The 19,280-nt window shown below is 43.5% G+C and overlaps 1 protein-coding gene across 2 annotated transcripts in view; it reads right to left on the bottom strand.

The window, feature by feature from the left end:
- The window catches only part of VPS8 (VPS8 subunit of CORVET complex), a 216,496-nt gene that overhangs the window by 60,850 nt on the left and 136,366 nt on the right, over positions 1 to 19,280 (bottom strand). For both annotated transcript variants that reach the window (XM_040439657.1, XM_040439658.1), the window contains 4 exons: positions 9,377 to 9,466; positions 4,830 to 4,876; positions 2,406 to 2,553; positions 1,956 to 2,045 (listed from right to left, as the gene is read on the bottom strand). In XM_040439657.1, coding sequence (XP_040295591.1) covers positions 1,956 to 2,045; positions 2,406 to 2,553; positions 4,830 to 4,876; positions 9,377 to 9,466 — 375 coding nt within the window. The remainder of the gene's footprint in view (positions 1 to 1,955; positions 2,046 to 2,405; positions 2,554 to 4,829; positions 4,877 to 9,376; positions 9,467 to 19,280) is intronic.

The following is a 19,280-nucleotide window of genomic DNA, read 5'->3' as shown; positions in this document are numbered from 1 at the left end:
CTGCAAACATGTATATATTGAACTCCATCATAAAGCAGTAAACCCCTAATCTGACTCTTGTGGGGGCAGCAGGGAGACCTAATTTAATAATTTAAAGGGAATCTGTCACCCCGATTTTGGACTATTCTCTACAGTAACACATGCGTAGTACTGCAGATCACTATTGTTCCCCCGCTGTCAGCACTAAAAGCTGCACTGAAATACACAGTCAGGACTGCTGAGATATTCTAACATAATAGAGAGGACTCATGTACACATGCACAGCAGTCCTGACAATGTATTTCAATGCAGCGGAGGAACAGGGGGCAGTGAGAAAATGAAATGTAGTGATCTGGACTGCATATCTGTAGTACTGTCAATGTATTATTGTAGATAATGGTCCAAAATCGAGGTGACAGATTCCCTTTAACTCTCTCAATGCCAGGGATAAGAAGCTTTTATTAGATAGATAAAGCCCCAGTATCTATACAGAAATAAACTTTAAAGGCTAAGACTTTAAAGGCAATTTTGCACGGTTATTTTTTTGTTCATTTGCTTCCTGGATGCAAGATTTTCTAAATAGCATTTATTAAAAATGTAACATTTTGCTTCTGCAGAGTGTGTGCTGCCTATATCTATCTGTGTCAGAGCACTGCTTCTGAGGGCTCCTTTTTCTCAGTGGTACAGATAGCAGCAGGGAGGGGGAGGAGCATGTATATGACAGATCAGAGTACGGAGAGGGAGGAAGGCATCCAAAGAAGTTAGCTCACATAGAGGGAAAACAAAGCACCCACTCGTAAATCTACTGGGGGAGTTTGTGTGTGTGTGTGTGTGGGGGGGGGGGGCGGTAAAGAATCACATACTCATCAGTGTTTGTCAGAACTACTCAGAGGCAAACCTTTGAGTGCCATGGACTGGGAACTCAATGTGGCCGAGGGAACAAAAACAAACTAAAAGTGGTTCAATGTTGAAAAAAGATCCAAATTGACATAAGGAGGGGCAAACACAAGTAGGAGGAGTCAGCATTACCATAGTGCATAATACCATCCCGGGAGAACCAAATACCACAGTGCAACACAAATACTGATCCAAAAGCTATCCCTCTGGGGTGACCATAACTAGCTGCTATTTTCTGCCCTCCTCCAGTTCTTTCTGGATAGGATATGGAGCAGGGGGCTTAGGACATGAGATGCGGGCCACAGCGGTTGAAATCAGGAATATGGCGGTCGCTGGACGGGTACATGAGTACTTGATTCTCATAGTGTTAATTTTGTGCTCATTATGTACCCGGCCAGCAGTAGAGAGAGGAAGGCTTGGGTGGCCCCCTTGGCATCTGCCGGGTAATTTCTCTGTAGGGTCTATGGCCAGTCTCCCACTGTTGAGTGCCCTAGAAGGGGAGATGAGTTCAGGGATGAATTTGTGCAAAAACATTACAGCTGTGGAAGGCAGCAGCATCCTGGACACACAGACCTTAATTCCAGCATGTATTATTGAAAGTTTAAAAGTAGGAGCAGGTTGCCAAGAGCAAAATGAGGGTCTACAAAATGAAAGAAGAATGAAGATTGCAGACTGAAAATTAGTGCAACTTTTTTTTTAATTCAAGGTAACCACTACAATATGCAAAAATATTTTTTCCCATGTCAAAGGTGTCCTTAGCATTTAAGGTTCTCTAATCGGGTAAGCCAGGAAGGAAGACTAAGCTGACATAGTTATAGGCTAGTTTATAGGCTCAGATTATAAGATGTGAATTGTGCCAAATAACACGAGTTCTATAAATAGCGCATTTCCTTTGCTTTTTGGTTAAGTCTGTGCATCCGACCTCATTTCTACAATAAAGGAATACTGTCACACCTGGAATCACTTAGGACACCAGAGAGTTAAAAGCTTTGCAGAAATTAAAGGAGTCCCTTCTGTGTAAATTAAATCTTTAAAAAAACAGTAAAATGTGTTGTTGGTCACAGTGCCATTCTAGTTACCGTAAGATTCACTTGGAAAGCCGCCTGGATATCTCCTTTCTTCTCCAAAAGATAGGCTAATGTCTCATAGTTACTGTGCTTCTGGACAATCTGTAAATGTAAAAGGAATATATTATGACCCTAACAAGATCTCCCTAAAGGCTAGTTTACATGGCTCAATGATCTGGGCAATTATCGGCTGCCCCATGTAAATTTGCCACAGATTACCCGATGAATTAGCAAAAGCTTGTCTGGCTGACAGCAGATTGTGCAGTGTAAATCCTGTGATCGCTCGTCCCAATACAGAAGAGATGATAGCTGCATTTACATGGAGCCATTATCTCTGCTCAATGTTCAGGCAATAATCGAGAATGAACGGTTCGTTCCCGATCACTGCCTATGCATTGGCCCGTGTAAAGGGACGTTAAATTACCATAAACACTTTTACGAGATTATTTTTAATGTTCTCACCTCAATAGTCTCCTCCAATCGGTAGTGTTCCAGTATTTGTAGCACTTGAGTCACACAACCAGGGTCATACTGACACAGAAGGTCTATGAAGTGTTCTGTGATATGCGGCTTGTTCTGTAACAGTTCAGGATTTAGCTGAGCTCCATCCCTACAACCAAACAGAATCATGAGATGACTCCATAATCAGAGATTTACTCACTGCATTTTACTGACAGTAAGGCTCACTTGGCTACAGTCTATAGTCTGCCAATAGAATACAGTGTACAGACTGCCCAAGTGAGTGAACAATTACATTTGCCATGATAGTAGGGACTGCATTATAGTACAGGTTGTATTCTTAAAGGAATATTACCATCTCAGACATTCATGGCATATCTATAGACACAATAAATGTATGATAGATAGTCCCACTTATGGGACCTGCACCTCTGTCAAGAACAAGCTTTCTGTAGATAGGCCATAAATGTCTGACGGGTATTCAGTTTCCTATAATATTTATGTAGGTTCATCATATCATGGTATGAAAAAGCTGTAGATATCCGAAGTCTGAAAATTTAGCCATGTTTCCTTTGCAACAGGGCAGCCCTGAGTCTTAATCTGGCTATAAGCATGATATTGTTGGTGGCCATCCTCTAGGAACCCCAAGGCAATCACAAGAGTGAAGGGACCAATTAGTGGCCAAAAACCTTAGATAATTCAGCCAACAACTTTTCTTCTTGATGCTCTATACACCGGGGCTTGGTGCTTGACCGAGCATGCATTTGTTCTAAATAAAGAGAAGGGAATAAGATTCTGCCAGACACCTGCAATGTATGTCCAGTCTGAACAAACAAAGGATCAAGTATATTGAAATCAAATATCCCAAGCCTTCTCTTTCAACCAACATCTCTAATGGCAAGGGAACTCCACTATTGTCTGTGAGTTTCAAATCTTATGTTCCTGTGCATGTGATGTGGGTCCCCTAACATTATGGGATAGTCTTCAAAGGGGTTATCCAAGACTAAACAACACCACCACAATGCCCGAACCCACGAAGGGGGCAGGTCACTGCCACGGCTTGCTATTGGCTGCGTACAAACAAAGATTTATGGGGTCCATGGACTGCTACACTGGGTCTACGACAGTTGAGTACATGGATGAGAGGTCAATAGGCTTTAGACTAAGGCCAAGTTCCTACTTCAGTTATTTGGTTAGTTAGTTACATCAGTTATTGTCAGCCAAAACCAGTAGTGAAGCCTACACAGGGATAAGGTATAATGGAAAGATCTGCACCTGTTCTGTGTTTTTGACCCGCAATTAGTTTAGGCTCACAATAAATGATGGAAATAACTGATCACTGAAGTGTGAACTTGGCCTAATTGAGATGACCTGAGATGACATGACCTGATAAAAAAAATATCCCTAAATTCCCTCTAGGGGTAAGAGTATAAAACTAGCCGGGAGAAAATGCATACAGACAGTCAATGAGGTCCCATTTCAGGGATCATACCTAAATTGCCACTGGTAACAAATACCCTGAGCAAAATGCTGGGTCACTTACTGAAATTCATCCAGTCATTTTGCGAAAATCTGTATTGAGCAACTCTCCAGTGCAAGTAGAGCACTGCAGATCACCAAATACAGATCTTATGCTATGGAGTCCTTATATTTATGAACTCCCGGCTCTCCCCCCACCACTGATTGCAATAAGAAGCCAACTATCAATCAGATCCTCTGCCTTGATTGACAGGTTCCTTCTGATTACAGTCAGCAGCGAGTAGGGGAGAGTCGGGAGCTAATGAATATAAGTACCCCTAGCATACGCTCTGTGCTAAGCGGACTGTGGCGCTGGAGCTGCTCACTATGGAATTGAGCAATATGACTGGGTGAGTACAAGTGACAGAGTGTTTTGATCAGGGTGTCTGTCACCAGGTTATCTGAATGCAGCATAAAACTGGTTACAGATTCCCTTGTAATGGTCAGCCACCTCTGGCTTCGGCTTACGGTGTTCCTGGCTCTTCAAGGAGATAACTGCTACACAGCCCCATTTAAATTAAAAGTTCACTAAAAATGAAGGGGCAAAAGCGCTCAGATGAGCCCTGCGCAATATCAGCTTTGGTTCTCATCGGATAGTAACAGTGTAAAGACTCATACAAAGTCTATTGTCCATACACCACTCATTGTGAGTGATTTATGGAAAGTCTGATCAATGCACTACAACAGTGTCCGTAACGCGGTCAGAATCCGTTGCGTAGAGAGCTTGGCTGTTTCGGTCAGCCCCACAGAAATGAATGGAGCGGCAGGGAGCACACTTGACCACCGCTCCATTCAAACTTCTTCACACTGCAGTCACACAGAAAGAAGGAAATGGGAAATCAGGATCCCCATTCTAGTGATCGGTGGGGAAAGACAGATTTTATATAAACACAAGCACAGAATACAAACCTTGGATCTAGAAGGCTTCTAAAAAACTGGAGAAGCAAAAACGTATCCTGAAATTAGAAGAATACTGTGTGTAAATCTCATTATAAGATCAATAGCAAAAGGCTATGCAAATTCTGTTTATGGCCTATTCTCGGTCTAAAAAATAACCTTTATTTATTTTTATTAACAATAAACAAAAACGTGTGTTTACTTTTTCAAAAAGCCTTTTTAGTGATAATAAAAACATTCAAAGCACAAGAGTGCAATTATTCCTTCTTTCTCTGACTTTTAGAGATTACAATGTTCAGGATCAGTTCTGTCTAAGTAGTAGATGTGGTATCCCTCACACTATCTCTGTTATCCAAATCATTAATTGTTAATGTATCATTTTATATTGTTTTTGTATATTACACACAGAAAGTGCCTGTTGCGTTGAAGAGTGTACCAATTTAGAGATATATTAGCTTTCTCTTTCTTTATCACAAATAGATCACTATGTTGGTTATTATTCCTTATGTTATTAACATTAATATCTGTTACAAATAACCACTTACTACACCACAAGTAAAAACCTCTCCCATGTATCTATTGACAGTGTTCTGCTCTGCTTATAAGCAACACTTCATTAATAAGCCTTTTCGTAAATCACCTTCTCTCTATCTACTAGCTTTAGCTTAGTCTCATATATTTGCTATCAGTCCTATGTTGGGGGATGTCTGCAGTACGGTGATTTAGGAAAAGGCTTGTTAATAAAGGGTTACTTATAAGCAGAGCAGAACACTGTCAACAGATACATGGGAGAGATTTTCACTTATGGTGCAGCAAGTGGTTATTGATCCGTCAATGGGTGACGGATCTGTTTTTTTAGACTCCTAAAAAAATGGATCAGTCACCATTGACTTACATTGTTTTTAGTGATGGATCAATTTTTTCCCCATTTTTATGACCAGACATAAAACCGCAGCTTGCAGCACAGTCCGGTCACAAAACGGAATGCTGCCGGAACGGAAGACATCCTGATGATCCAGAACAAAGCTCTCTCCATTGAGAATGCATGAGGAGTAAACGGAACAATGCAAGTGTGAAATAGGCCTAAATCTACAGCCAACATGGAACAAAACAACAAAATGTCAAAATGACAAACTCAGCTCTCGTACGCATACAAAACAGAAAACTGACTATATAAGAAAAAGTGGAAACAAGGATCATTCATAGGATCTGTATTATCTATTATGAGATTTACTTCACTCTCAATCTCCTTTATTTGCTATATTTCTTTAAAAAAATTAGACCAGTGATGCATAGGTAGCCACGTCTAACAATTATATCAGACCTGTCAAAACATTATTAATATTTGATCAAAACTCTCCTCAAAAACAAGCTTCACAAAAGCTTTAATGGCACAGCCGGGCGTATGGACCAAACCGTTGCTGGTGCATTATGGATTAGCTGGAACGGACCACTCACACACTATGAAATGCAGTCTGAAAGTATGTTCACACATAGCGGTTGATGTGCGGTTAAAACCACATTACAGCCATGGTTTTCAGTGTGGTTGTGGTTTCTTAGGTGAGCCACATTTATTGACATTAACATGGGTCTCCTGTAAAAAAAAAAAAAATGGCCATGGTTTATCAAGACTAGTGTGTGCTACGCCAGTCTTGATATCCCCTGCGCCACTGGAGCATGCATTTAACTGATGAGGGGCACAAATTAAATGCATCCTCTATCAGTCGGGATTTGGCCCCCAGCTATACATATATAAGATAGCAGCAGGTCTTGCCAACACTTCCATCAAAGGAAACCTCTAGAAAACTGTGAAATGAACCTAGCACAGAGCTGGCAAAGACCAACGGCCACCAAGATGCCAGGTTCCAAGACAAGTGATTGAAAAGGTTTTTCCTTTTTGTGGTGAAGGTCAGGAAGATGGAAACCTGCCGTTGTGGAGAATGTGCTAATGAACTCATTAAGTGTCTGCCAGCAAAGATGATTCATCTGAAGCGGTTAGAGGTGCATGACTATAGACAGGAAGCAGAGGCTGGTAAATACATCTCCTTGCTTTCATCTTTCATCAAACGCAAGGCAGAATATGCAGGGTACGCTTTGTAATCAGTGCCAGTTACAACATAGTCAAATGTCCTCTTCTCAAGATATTCTGCAAAATGATGCAAATTCTTAACACTTTACTTTTACACAAAAATCAACAAGAGTTTTTTTTTTTTTTTGTGGGGTACCGACGTGTGAATACCGTATAAAGACAGCCATATTAGAAAATAGCAATCAAAAGATAACATACGGTACTTCAAATGTAAAGATAACCTGTCACTATGAAATGCAGTGCAATCTACAGGCAGCCGGTTATAGAGCAGGAGGAGCTGAGCCGATTGATATGTGGTTTTGAGGGAAAAGATTCAGTAAATCTTGCAATTTATACATTTATGTCTCTGCTTTTTCTAACTTCATTGCATCCGCACTTTCGTTCTGTGGCCCTGCAAAACAATAGAACATGTCCTATTCTTGTCCACAGCCACGGACAAGAAAAGGCATTTCTATCATAGTGCCGGCCATGTGTGGTCGGCAAAATGCGGAACACACATGGCCGGTGTCCGTGTTTTGCGGATCCGCAATTTGCGGACATGTGAATGGACCCTAAGTGTGTAAACAGAGATAGCTGTCAGAGAATGCTATCAATCACTGATAACACCTCCCCCATGTACTCCTATCAGTGACTGACAGCTATCTATGTATACACACTTATACAGAGAATGCTATCAATCACTGATAACACCTCCCCATGTACAACTATCAGTGACTGACAGCTATCTATGTATACACACTTATACAGAGAATGCTATCAATCACTGATAACACCTCCCCATGTACAACTATCAGTGACTGACAGCTATCTATGTATACACACTTATACAGAGAATGCTATCAATCACTGATAACACCTCCCCATGTACAACTATCAGTGACTGACAGCAATCTATGTATACACACTTATACAGAGAATGCTATCAATCACTGATAACACCTCCCCTGTGTACAACTATCAGTGACTGACAGCTATCTATGTATACACACTTATACAGAGAATGCTATCAATCACTGATAACACCTCCCCATGTACAACTATCAGTGACTGACAGCTATCTAAGTATACACACTTATACAGAGAATGCTATCAATCAGTGATAACACCTCCCCTGTGTACAACTATCAGTGACTGACAGCTATCTATGTATACACACTTATACAGAGAATGCTATCAATCACTGATAACACCTCCCCCGTGTACAACTATCAGTGACTGACAGCTATCTATGTATACACACTTATACAGAGAATGCTATCAATCAGTGATAACACCTCCCCTGTGTACAACTATCAGTGACTGACAGCTATCTATGTATACACACTTATACAGAGAATGCTATCAATCACTGATAACACCTCCCCTGTGTACAACTATCAGCGACTGACAGCTATCTATGTATACACACTTATACAGAGAATGCTATCAATCACTGATAACACCTCCCCGTGTACAACTATCAGTGACTGACAGCTATCTATGTATACACACTTATACAGAGAATGCTATCAATCACTGATAACACCTCCCCATGTACAACTATCAGTGACTGACAGCTATCTAAGTATACACACTTATACAGAGAATGCTATCAATCAGTGATAACACCTCCCCTGTGTACAACTATCAGTGACTGACAGCTATCTATGTATACACACTTATACAGAGAATGCTATCAATCACTGATAACACCTCCCCCGTGTACAACTATCAGTGACTGACAGCTATCTATGTATACACACTTATACAGAGAATGCTATCAATCAGTGATAACACCTCCCCTGTGTACAACTATCAGTGACTGACAGCTATCTATGTATACACACTTATACAGAGAATGCTATCAATCACTGATAATACCTCCCCATGTACAACTATCAGTGACTGACAGCAATCTCTGTATACACACTTACACAGAGAATGCCATCAGTCTCTGACAACCCCTTCAGTGTGCATGGCCCCTTATCAGATACAGAATTTTTTTCTCTTTGGTGTTAAGTTGGTGATTATTTAAATCATGTACTGTGATCCTGTGATTTGCACAAAGGTAACAAGTCTATACGCTCGGTGCACAAAAATACATCCTATTTCTTTAAATGGCTCCTGTGCTTTTAAGTGCATAAGGTATACCATTTTGTATAAGTCATACTTGCACACAGGGATTACTGTACATATTCTTAAAATGAGACAGATACTGTAATCAAGCACTGTCATTGCTGCAGAAGTAGCACTCGGGGGCTGGAATAAAACAGGCAGTCTATTAGGAAATATGAGCAGTTCTTGGCCTTGCTTAGCTCAGCTTCACTAATGCGGTCTCAGGGAATCATTTTGATGCTTACTCAGAATAAACTAAGGTTTTGTTGGCTTACTGATATCATGGCCATATAGGAAAGAGTAAAGTGTCACCATACAAGTGCATCTTCAACCTGATGGTAGCCATTATAAAGGTCTTCACAAATGCTGGCAGTACCTGAAGCGTTCCTATGATCTCATCCAGCTGTTCACTGAAGTGGGTGCAGACCAGATCTGCTGCTTTATTTGGACTCAGCGTTATCAGCTCCTAGTGAGGAAAAATGGGAAACAAATTGCTTTAAAATGAATAACCTGCTGTAAAAAAAACAAAAAAAACAAAAACACAACCTAAAATGACCATAAAAATAATATGAACGATGCAACTGGACTGAGGGCTAGAAGGGATAACTGCACCTCTCAAAGGGTTGTTTGAGCCATTTGTGTGATGCCCCTTGACCAATCAGCCAAAGATCCAGTTCACTATGCAAAACCTGCATCCAAATACCCTCCTCAAAGCAGAGTGACTCGTTGGCATCCTCCCTGACATCCAGCACCAAGTACACTTGCCACACCAGCCCCTCTAGCTACGTCCCTGCTGAGACACGCACTATTTTACATCCATATCTTATGCTGTTCCTTCTTGAGTTCAGGAAGCCATGATGTGTGCACAGCAGAACCCATAGCTTTCAGTTATTAGGTCGTCAAACTGAAATCTTTCTTAAACGGATATTATCATCACAGACACTTATAGAAAATCCACAGGGGCCCTCATCTCCAGAACGATCCATCGTGAGACGGCCACCAGCTGCTACATCAGGGCAGAGAATGAATTGAGAGGTGGTCGTATATGTCTACAGCACTCTACATCCATTTCTATGTGAGCCACTGAAGAAGCGTAGCATGCTGGAGATAGAGAGAGTCCCAGCTCTGAGACATGCACCTTTCAGATGTTTACAGAATATCCTGGGGATATGCCATAAAGGGAATATCCCTTTAAGGGAGCAGGACCTCTACAGTAACAAAAGTACAGCTTTATAGCTGCATGATTAGAGACCTTTTATAATGCCCTCTTCAGATATATCAATTGTGCCCGGCCAGATGTTTTAGGGCGGAAGCCAGACAACTGATATATGTGCACAGCACTTCAGTGCACCGATCCGATGCCGGACAGTAAAACGTAGCATGCAAGGTTTTTCTGTCTGGTGCCATTTGTCATCCGGCGTCATCAGTGATGCACTGGATGAATACAAATAATCCCATAGAAAACTACAGGATCAGTTCGGGTTGGAAGGCAGTCTGTCCATTAGCTAGGCAAACAGTGTAGAGCCACAGCCACCCCATTCATGGCACTGGTCAAGTAATTTACAAACGCGGTCGCTTTTTCAGCTGCACTCGGTTGCATCTTTGTGCAAGCGATAGGCCGATACGGCTACTCTCCATCACCTGCACAGAAAAGGATTCAGCTGAGAACAGCCAAGAAAAAGGTCACGTTAGTAAACCCCATGACAGCAGACAGCTTGGTTGTCATGAATGGGTGGCCCACTGACAGCCAGAGGCCTGAGATTTGAGAAGTGCCTCTTTACAGTTGATAGTGCCTCATCGGCCAGTTTAGAAGCATTAAAGAGTCACTGTACTTTCACATCATTTCATTTAATAGAGAATGGTGTAACTAGCACATTTCTAAATCACTTTATTTAAAAAAAAAAAAAATCGGCCCAGATCCAGTTATGGACAGTTAAAGGAGTCTCACTTCCACCTAAATTGCAGTCCGCTGCCTGTTGTCAGGCACGATCCATCCCTGGTAACAGAGACTTAGAAGATGACTTAGGGGTGTTAGAGCTAGGAGTCTCCTGCCTTTCTGTAAGTGTGATTTATCCCTCATTAACTGTATTGTGAGCTCCAGAGCTGAAAACAAACATATTGGGAAGTAAGGGAAATCACGTCACACATGTAGTACAGTGCTGGCAGAAGGAAGAAGCCCATTGCTTCTGAGAGAAATGCATCTAGCTATGCAGCAGGGACACAGGGAATAATATGGCGGAAATAAATGTTACAGAAGCCCAAACATAACCAGTCATTCACAGTTATAATTGTGCCAAGAAGCACCGCCACTAAGCAAACTTTTTTTTTTAACTAAGGTACGCTTTAAGGAAATATTGTTATGAAGTGTTCAACCCCTGATTACGCACCAATGGCCTATCCTAAGAGAAAAGTCATCAGTATGTTTTTCAAGAAATAACATTTAAGGTAGCAGTTCAGTTTGGGCATATCTAGAGGTCCTGATACTGAGGCTCTAGGATATCAGGTAACCATGGGCTATATATTCCACTTAGGTGGGGATAAAGCTAAACATAGCACCTGTTGAAATCCTATTAAAATATAGATTCATGAGAAATCCAGACTGACAATTTGCAGTACATACAAATTGACATGAATTAATGACATTTCTTACAAGACAAGGGGGATTTATATTACATTGAGCTTCCAAAAACTAGGGTAGTACAGAATTCGCTAAACACACAAGGCTCTTGCTATTGGAAAAGTGATGCATGCTATCTAAAATTTTCATTTTCTCATTTAGTCATGTACTTTGATGGGTGCTTTATTTCAACATCACAAGAAAAAATTCCACTGTTCTGAAAGTATTCTCTTTTTTCTCAGTAAGTACAGAAAGATAATGACCACTTCAGAATGCTACAAAGCCAATTTAGTTCACATGCAGGCTGCACTTATTTAAAGTATCTTTATAAATATCAATCGCATTTTAAGGGTCCATTCACACGTCCGTGGTGTATTGTGGATCCGCAATACACCCGGCTGTCACCCCCATAGAACTGCCTATTCTTGTCCGCAATTGCGGACAAGAATAGGACATGTTCTATTTTTTTGCAGATCCGCGGCCCTGAAGTTCGGGGCCGCGCTCCAGAAATGCGGATCCGGAGAGCACATACTGTGCTCTCCGCATCCTGTTCTGCCCCATTGAGAATGAATGGGTCCGCACCCGTTCCCGATATTGCGGAACGGATGCGGACGTCTGAATGGAGCCTTAATATGCAGGGTATGTTTACATTTGCTGAACCTATACTTATTCATTACAGATTTGCAGAAAAAGCAATTCCCTAATAAATAGTACTGTATGTCTATTATCAGAATCGGATCCCTTGGAAGAGAAGCAATGCAACTCTCCTCTTTGTAATGGCTATCCATCAACAGAATGCTAGTTGCCAACAACAGTGGACTTCTGTCTATAGATTATTTAATTTTATTATTTTCAGATTTGGTCCTTATTTTGTTCTTAAAGGCTATGGACACCTTTCGGGCATTTTTATTATTGCATTTTCCCCATTATGGACTAAAATATGTTTTGTCAGTGGATCTTTATCAAACATTTTCAACAGTTTTTCCTCTACTTACAGACTATTGACTACCTCACATTAAATCAATCAGATAGATGCTCTAATGGCCTCTCTGAACTCCTGACAGCTCATTAAAGGGGTTTTCCCATCATATACAATGGGGGCATATCGCTAGGATATGCCCCCATTGTCTGATAGGTGCGGGTCCCACCTACAAGGAGAACGGAGTGGGGAAATGAATGGAGGGCGCACTGCGTATGCACAGCAGCCCTCCATTAATTTCAATGGGGCCGCCGAAAATAGCCGACCGCTGGCTCAGCTTTTTCCGTCTGCCCCAAAGAAATTTATGGAGCAGGGGCCGCGCATGCGTGGTGCGCTCCCATTCACTTGTATGGGAGCAGCGCTTGGTGGTGGACGGACCCCGGGGACCTCCAGCCACAGCTCTCCCCGCTCTGTTCTCCTAGCCATATGTCCCCATTATATGTGATGGAAATACCCCTTTAATACTCATTTAAGCCATATTCACTCCGTGATTTTTTCATTGTGAGGCAGAGAACAATAATCTGTAGATTCAGTTAAACTAAAAGCTGTAGAGGAAAAACAGCTGAAAACTTTTAAATAAAGATCAATTGTAAGAAAAAATAGGATTTTTGTGCTTACCTGTAAAATCCTTTTCTCGCTGAGTTCATTGGGGGACACAGAAGACTATGGGTATAGCTGCTGCCACTAGGAGGTGACACTAAGCAAAAAAGTGTTAGCTCCTCCTCTCAGCTATACCCCTCCTGCAGACATCGAGCTAATCAGTTTGTACAAAAGCAGTAGGAACAGCCAGGAGAAGCCAACAGAAAACAATAAAAAGGAAGAAAGGCGAAAATGGGTCATTATCAAGAACCAGAAGGACCCATCTAGGAGAACCAGCAATGTACATACAGGGTGGGAGCTGTATCCCCCAATGAACTCAGCGAGAAAAGTATTTTACAGGTAAGCACAAAAAATCCTATTTTCTCGCTCGTATCATTGGGGGACACAGAAGACCATGGGACGTTAAAGAGCAGTACCATGGGGAGGGAGCAAGAACAGAACGAATCCAAGTCCGGTCATAGGGCCCTACACAGAAATGCGGGGCAAAGACACCAGGAACCTTGAAAAGGGACAGGAAGACCCATTCCCCGGAAGGCCAGCCAGAGAGCGCCTGAATACGCAGAGGCTCCGGCTGGGCAGAAGAAAGAACAGTCCAGGGAATATAAGTCACGGCTTAGGAGACTTCAGAAGAAGTGTAGCGCACAGAATATCCACAAGGTGGACAAGAATGAAGACAAGACAGTCAACAAAAGCAACAGAGCAATTGCGGAAGATACAGGAGAGAAATACGTAGACTGGATTTAGAGGAAGAAGACGAACTGAAAATGGCATCTGGATATCAAAGGCCAAAGAACTGCAGATTTGACAAAACTTGCCCCCATGGGGGAAGAAGTAGGGATGCCCGAAGGCAAAGACCCCACACACCATACCGGACTGCCAGAAGAGAAGAACAATCCAGCGGGACCATGACGAACAAGTCAGGGCTAGAGAACCTGGAAGTCAGGCATGAGAATGGCGCACAAGAAAAAATTCCAGAACAAGAGAGGAGAGAAGCTGTCTGACACTCCACGGAAGGCTGCCTGAACTGGCAGACCTAATCGGAAGCTGCAGACAGGAACCAGAGATAGGAAAATTATTGCGCAAGGAAGGGAGTGTGGACCCAGAATGCCACAAAGTCCCAGAAAAAAACTGGTAAAAGAACCAACACCACCCGCGCAGGCTCCCCACAGCAGAAAGGGGGCATATGAGAACCCAATGGCTATGAACACTGGCCGAGCAGGCAGTAACAGTATGTGGGGGAGCGCAACTACTCGTCCTGCGGAAGGGGAGAAGTAGAAGCAGCTGATGCGGCTTAGTAGAAAACCAGCACTTAGGGGTGACAACAAGGGCAGTACGACCGCTCGACCCGGTGAGAGGAGCAATGCAGACAACTCACATATGCAAACTGAATAAGTGCATATCCAAGCTCTACAAGGAAGCAACGCTGTGGCTACTATCTACTATCACCGTAGTAGATTGTAGAGGCAATGCACTACATGTGAAGGGAACAAGGCGCTAAGCCAGCGGTATAGAAATTGGTAGGTTATACCAGGTACAGAAAACATACTAACGCCCACCAGAAGTGAGCAAACCCCTCAGCCGCAGTGTGTCATGGCAGAACATAAGCAAAGTGTCCCCTGTGGAAGAAGAAAATGTAGACACGATGACATCTACAACTAGCGAGAAGGCACCATGCCTAGAAGGAGGAATGCTGTGTAGATACCGCCAGAATGCCAGGGCCAATACTCCACATGGAGGAAGGGGATGAGGAGAAAACCATAATTGTAGTGTCTCCCGCCCATGCGTCATGTAAGCCGCAGTTGAAGGATGAATGCAAAAATTCCCCCTGGGAAGGATTCACGCAGTAGTAGCCATGGAACCGGAGTAGTCAGAATATCTATGGAGCGCAAAGACTGCCTTACAGGGGTACACGATAGCAACAACTATGGCCTTTAGGGTCAGAGTAGAGACTCCACCTAAAAATGAGGACAACAGCAATAGCCACCAAGAATTGGTGCTAGTGCAAGACTCCACCTGAGAAGGAAGAAAACTGGCAATCAGAGCAGACGTTCCACCTACGGAAGACAATCAACCAAATGAGATTACCCCTCACAGGGACTCAAGGCACAAGGAAAGGTATGAGGTTTACCAACGGCCTGGAGCTACAGGCCGACCTGGAAGACCAAGGCCGCCATGTAGGCGCCAGGCACCAATCCAAACTAAGACTACCTGAGAAAGGGGGTAGTGTGAAGCAGTCACAGTATCCAGCAGTAGTGCCAAAACACCACCTATGACGGGGGATAAGGCGATTCTAGGTACCGTGTCTAGCCAATAGGCCACCCATGGAACGGGATGCCATGCAACAAGAAACAAATTAGAGTAGTCGCGGTAGACAATGTTGAAGCCATTAAAATTAATATATTTTAATAATATTCCTTTAAAAATTATCAAATTTATACCGGATGATACTTACTAAGGGTACACTCAGATATATTGCCGCACAAAGCACCTGCAAGGTATATAGGGGATAATGGAAAACTGCTCGGAGGGTGGTGCCTTTTTCAGTGAGGCAAGGAAACTTCAGGACAGGTTCAGGGGAAGGGGGTATCCACAGACTATCTTAAAAGAGGCGTTTAAAAATGCACAACAGAAAAACCGTACAGATCTCTTGGTCCTCAAACCTAGGACCACAGACAAACATCAACCACTGCGTATTATTTCCACCTTTGACGTAGCCAATCATGAAGTGATGGCTGTCCTGAAGAGATACTGGCCCATTTTACAGATGGATTCCGACCTGACATCCTTACGTTACATACCGTAGAGGGAGGAGTATTAAAGACCGTCTTGTCCACAGCCACTTTACACCTCCGGCTAAGAAAGGGACATGGTTAGACCGTAAACTGATAGGCGTTTTCCGATGTGGCTCCTGTAAAGCATGTGAATATCTCTCGACCACCAAGACCATTACGTGTTCCAAAACCAAGCAGACCTTTAGGGTCAGGGACTTTGTCAATTGTAGAAGCAAAGGGGCTATATACGTTTGCCACTGTCCTTTCCCTATGGACTATATAGGCAAAACTGTTAGAGAACTCAGGAGAAGGATCTGCGAACATGTGAACGACATAGTCAAGAAAAATGTCACACCTGTGGCTTCACATATTAATGAATGTAAGTGCCTGAGATTCTCAGTTCTCGAATTGATACCACCATCGCCCCGGGGGGGGGGGTGACTGGGACAGGAAGATCCTTCAGAAGGAATGTGAATGGATCCACCGGTTCCGGTCCCAGTCCCCCCTCGGGATAAACGAGAGACTGACATTCTCCTGTTTTCTTTAGCTGCTATGAGGAATATAATTTATGCCCCTCCCCCTTTTTCCTCTGGTCTTCTCTTTGTCGCTGTTATGCCTGTCTTTCCCTTGTCTGGAATTGCCGGGGCGGGAATAATAATTTTAGGTTCTTTAACTGGCCAGGGTGCAGGAAGCATCCACATTTAATACTATCGAAGTCAATGAGCATTATCTTCTCATTGGATTACTTAACACACCCTGTATATAATTCACAGGATGTGATGGACGATATGGTATCTGGGTGTCATGAACTAAAAACACCTCATCTTTTAAATACACTGCTCAAAAAAATAAAGGGAACACAAAAATAACACATCCTAGATCTAAGTTAATTAAATATTCTTCTGAAATACTTTGTTCTTTACATAGTTGAATGTGCTGACAACAAAATCACCCAAAAATAAAAAAGTGGAAATCAAATTTTTCAACCCATGGAGGTCTGGATTTGGAGTCACACTCAAAATTAAAGTGGAAAAACACACTACAGGCTGATCCAACTTTGATGTAATGTCCTTAAAACAAGTCAAAATGAGGCTCAGTAGTGTGTGTGGCCTCCACGTGCCTGTATGACCTCCCTACAAACGCCTGTGCATGCTCCTGATGAGGTGGCGGACGGTCTCCTGAGGGATCTCCTCCCAGACCTGGACTAAAGCATCTGCCAACTCCTGGACAGTCTGTGGTGCAACGTGACGTTGGTGGATAGAGCGAGACATGATGTCCCAGATGTGCTCAATTGGATTCAGGTCTGGGGAACGGGCGGGCCAGTCCATAGCATCAATGCCTTAGTCTTGCAGGAACTGCTGACACACTCCAGCCACATGAGGTCTAGCATTGTCTTGCATTAGGAGGAACCCAGGGCCAACTGCACCAGCATATGGTCTCACAAGGGGTCTGAGGATCTCATCTCGGTACCTAATGGCAGTCAGGCTACCTCTGGCGAGCACATGGAGGGCTGTGCGGCCCTCCAAAGAAATGCCACCCCACACCATTACTGACCCAATGCCAAACCGGTCATGCTGGATGATGTTGCAGGCAGCAGAACGTTCTCCACGGCATCTCAAGACTCTGTCACGTCTGTCACATGTGCTCAGTGTGAACCTGCTTTCATCTGTGAAGAGCACAGAGCGCCAGTGGCGAATTTGCCAATCTTGGTGTTCTCTGGCAAATGCCAAACGTCCTGCACTGTGTTGGGCTGTAAGCCCAACCCCCACCTGTGGACGTCGGGCCCTCATATCACCCTCATGGAGTCTGTTTCTGACCGTTTGAGCAGACACATGCACATTTGTGGCCTGCTGGAGGTCATTTTGCAGGGCTCTGGCAGTGCTCCTCCTGTTCCTCCTTGCACAAAGGCGGAGGTAGCGGTCCTGCTGCTGGGTTGTTGCCCTCCTACGGCCTCCTGCACGTCTCCTGATGTACTGGCCTGTCTCCTGGTAGCGCCTCCATGCTCTGGACACTACGCTGACAGACACAGCAAACCTTCTTGCCACAGCTCGCATTGATGTGCCATCCTGGATAAGCTGCACTACCTGAGCCACTTGTGTGTGTTGTAGACTCCGTCTCATGCTACCACTAGAGTGAAAGCACCGCCAGCATTCAAAAGTGACCAAAACATCAGCCAGGAAGCATAGGAACTGAGAAGTGGTCTGTGGTCACCACCTGCAGAACTACTCCTTTATTGGGGGTGTCTTGCTAATTGCCTATAATTTCCACCTGTTGTCTATCCCATTTGCACAACAGCATGTGAAATTGATTGTCACTCAGTGTTGCTTCCTAAGTGGACAGTTTGATTTCACAGAAGTGTGATTGACTTGGAGTTACATTGTGTTGTTTAAGTGTTCCCTTTATTTTTTTGAGCAGTGTATATCTTATATATATATCTTTTTTCCCACTGTGCTGAATTAATTGGTTGAGGTATTTTCATTAACATAGGTTAGCCTCCGGTACTCCCTTGAATGATCTCCATATGTGGGGGACCAACCTGAGCGGACTGACTCAATAGGGCCGACCAGAGGGGGACCAACCTGAGGGGGACCGATCTGAGCGCATTAACTCTATTTGCCTGTTTTGTTCCACTGCGCTTCATGGACCGGAAGCACGTGACCGGAAGTACGTAGGCTCTATCCTATGCTCTTTGCTTTCCACTGCGCTCCATGGACTGGAAGCGCATTAACGGAACAGCACGTTCAGGGCGGAGCGCCGCCTTGCGTTCCACCAGCCGGAAGTGGATATATCCACGGACCGGAAGTGGCGAAATCAAGCGGACCCGACCGTACCTGGATAATCCAGGTGGGAAATTTGAATTTGATGAGCGTGGGTATTTATAAGGGGGCACCTGGCACAGATATGCATGGGCCTTTGGAGGAGAGGGGGCGACCATATCCGGAGGCTGACAACGAACTGTAAGTAGGGATATCCTTTCCCTGTCTAGCTTCTACCATCTTTTTTGGTCACCAGGAATCTTTACCCTTTACAGGCTAGGCAATTGTTTTTCTATGGGGCCATTCAAGAGATTGTTGGATATTTGGAACTGGTCCTGTGACTGTGAGTTTCATCTCTTTATCGCGGATTTTGGTGGAGGTTGCGGCTTTGATATATATTCTGCCCTACATCATACATACTTTTTCTCCACAGGTGTCTACACGGGAATCCAGCAAAACTGACTTATGGCCTTATTGTATGCCTTACCTGGTCTGCCTGTTTATATCTAATAGCCTCTCTCCCTCTGCTATCAATTTGTGGTCCTCTTATCATCTTT

This window comes from Bufo bufo, chromosome 7 (assembly GCF_905171765.1).
Source record: "Bufo bufo chromosome 7, aBufBuf1.1, whole genome shotgun sequence".
NCBI classification, from domain to species: domain Eukaryota; kingdom Metazoa; phylum Chordata; class Amphibia; order Anura; family Bufonidae; genus Bufo; species Bufo bufo.
The sequence above is the reverse complement of the archived record's forward strand: the minus strand, read 5'-3'. Positions and strand labels throughout refer to the sequence as shown.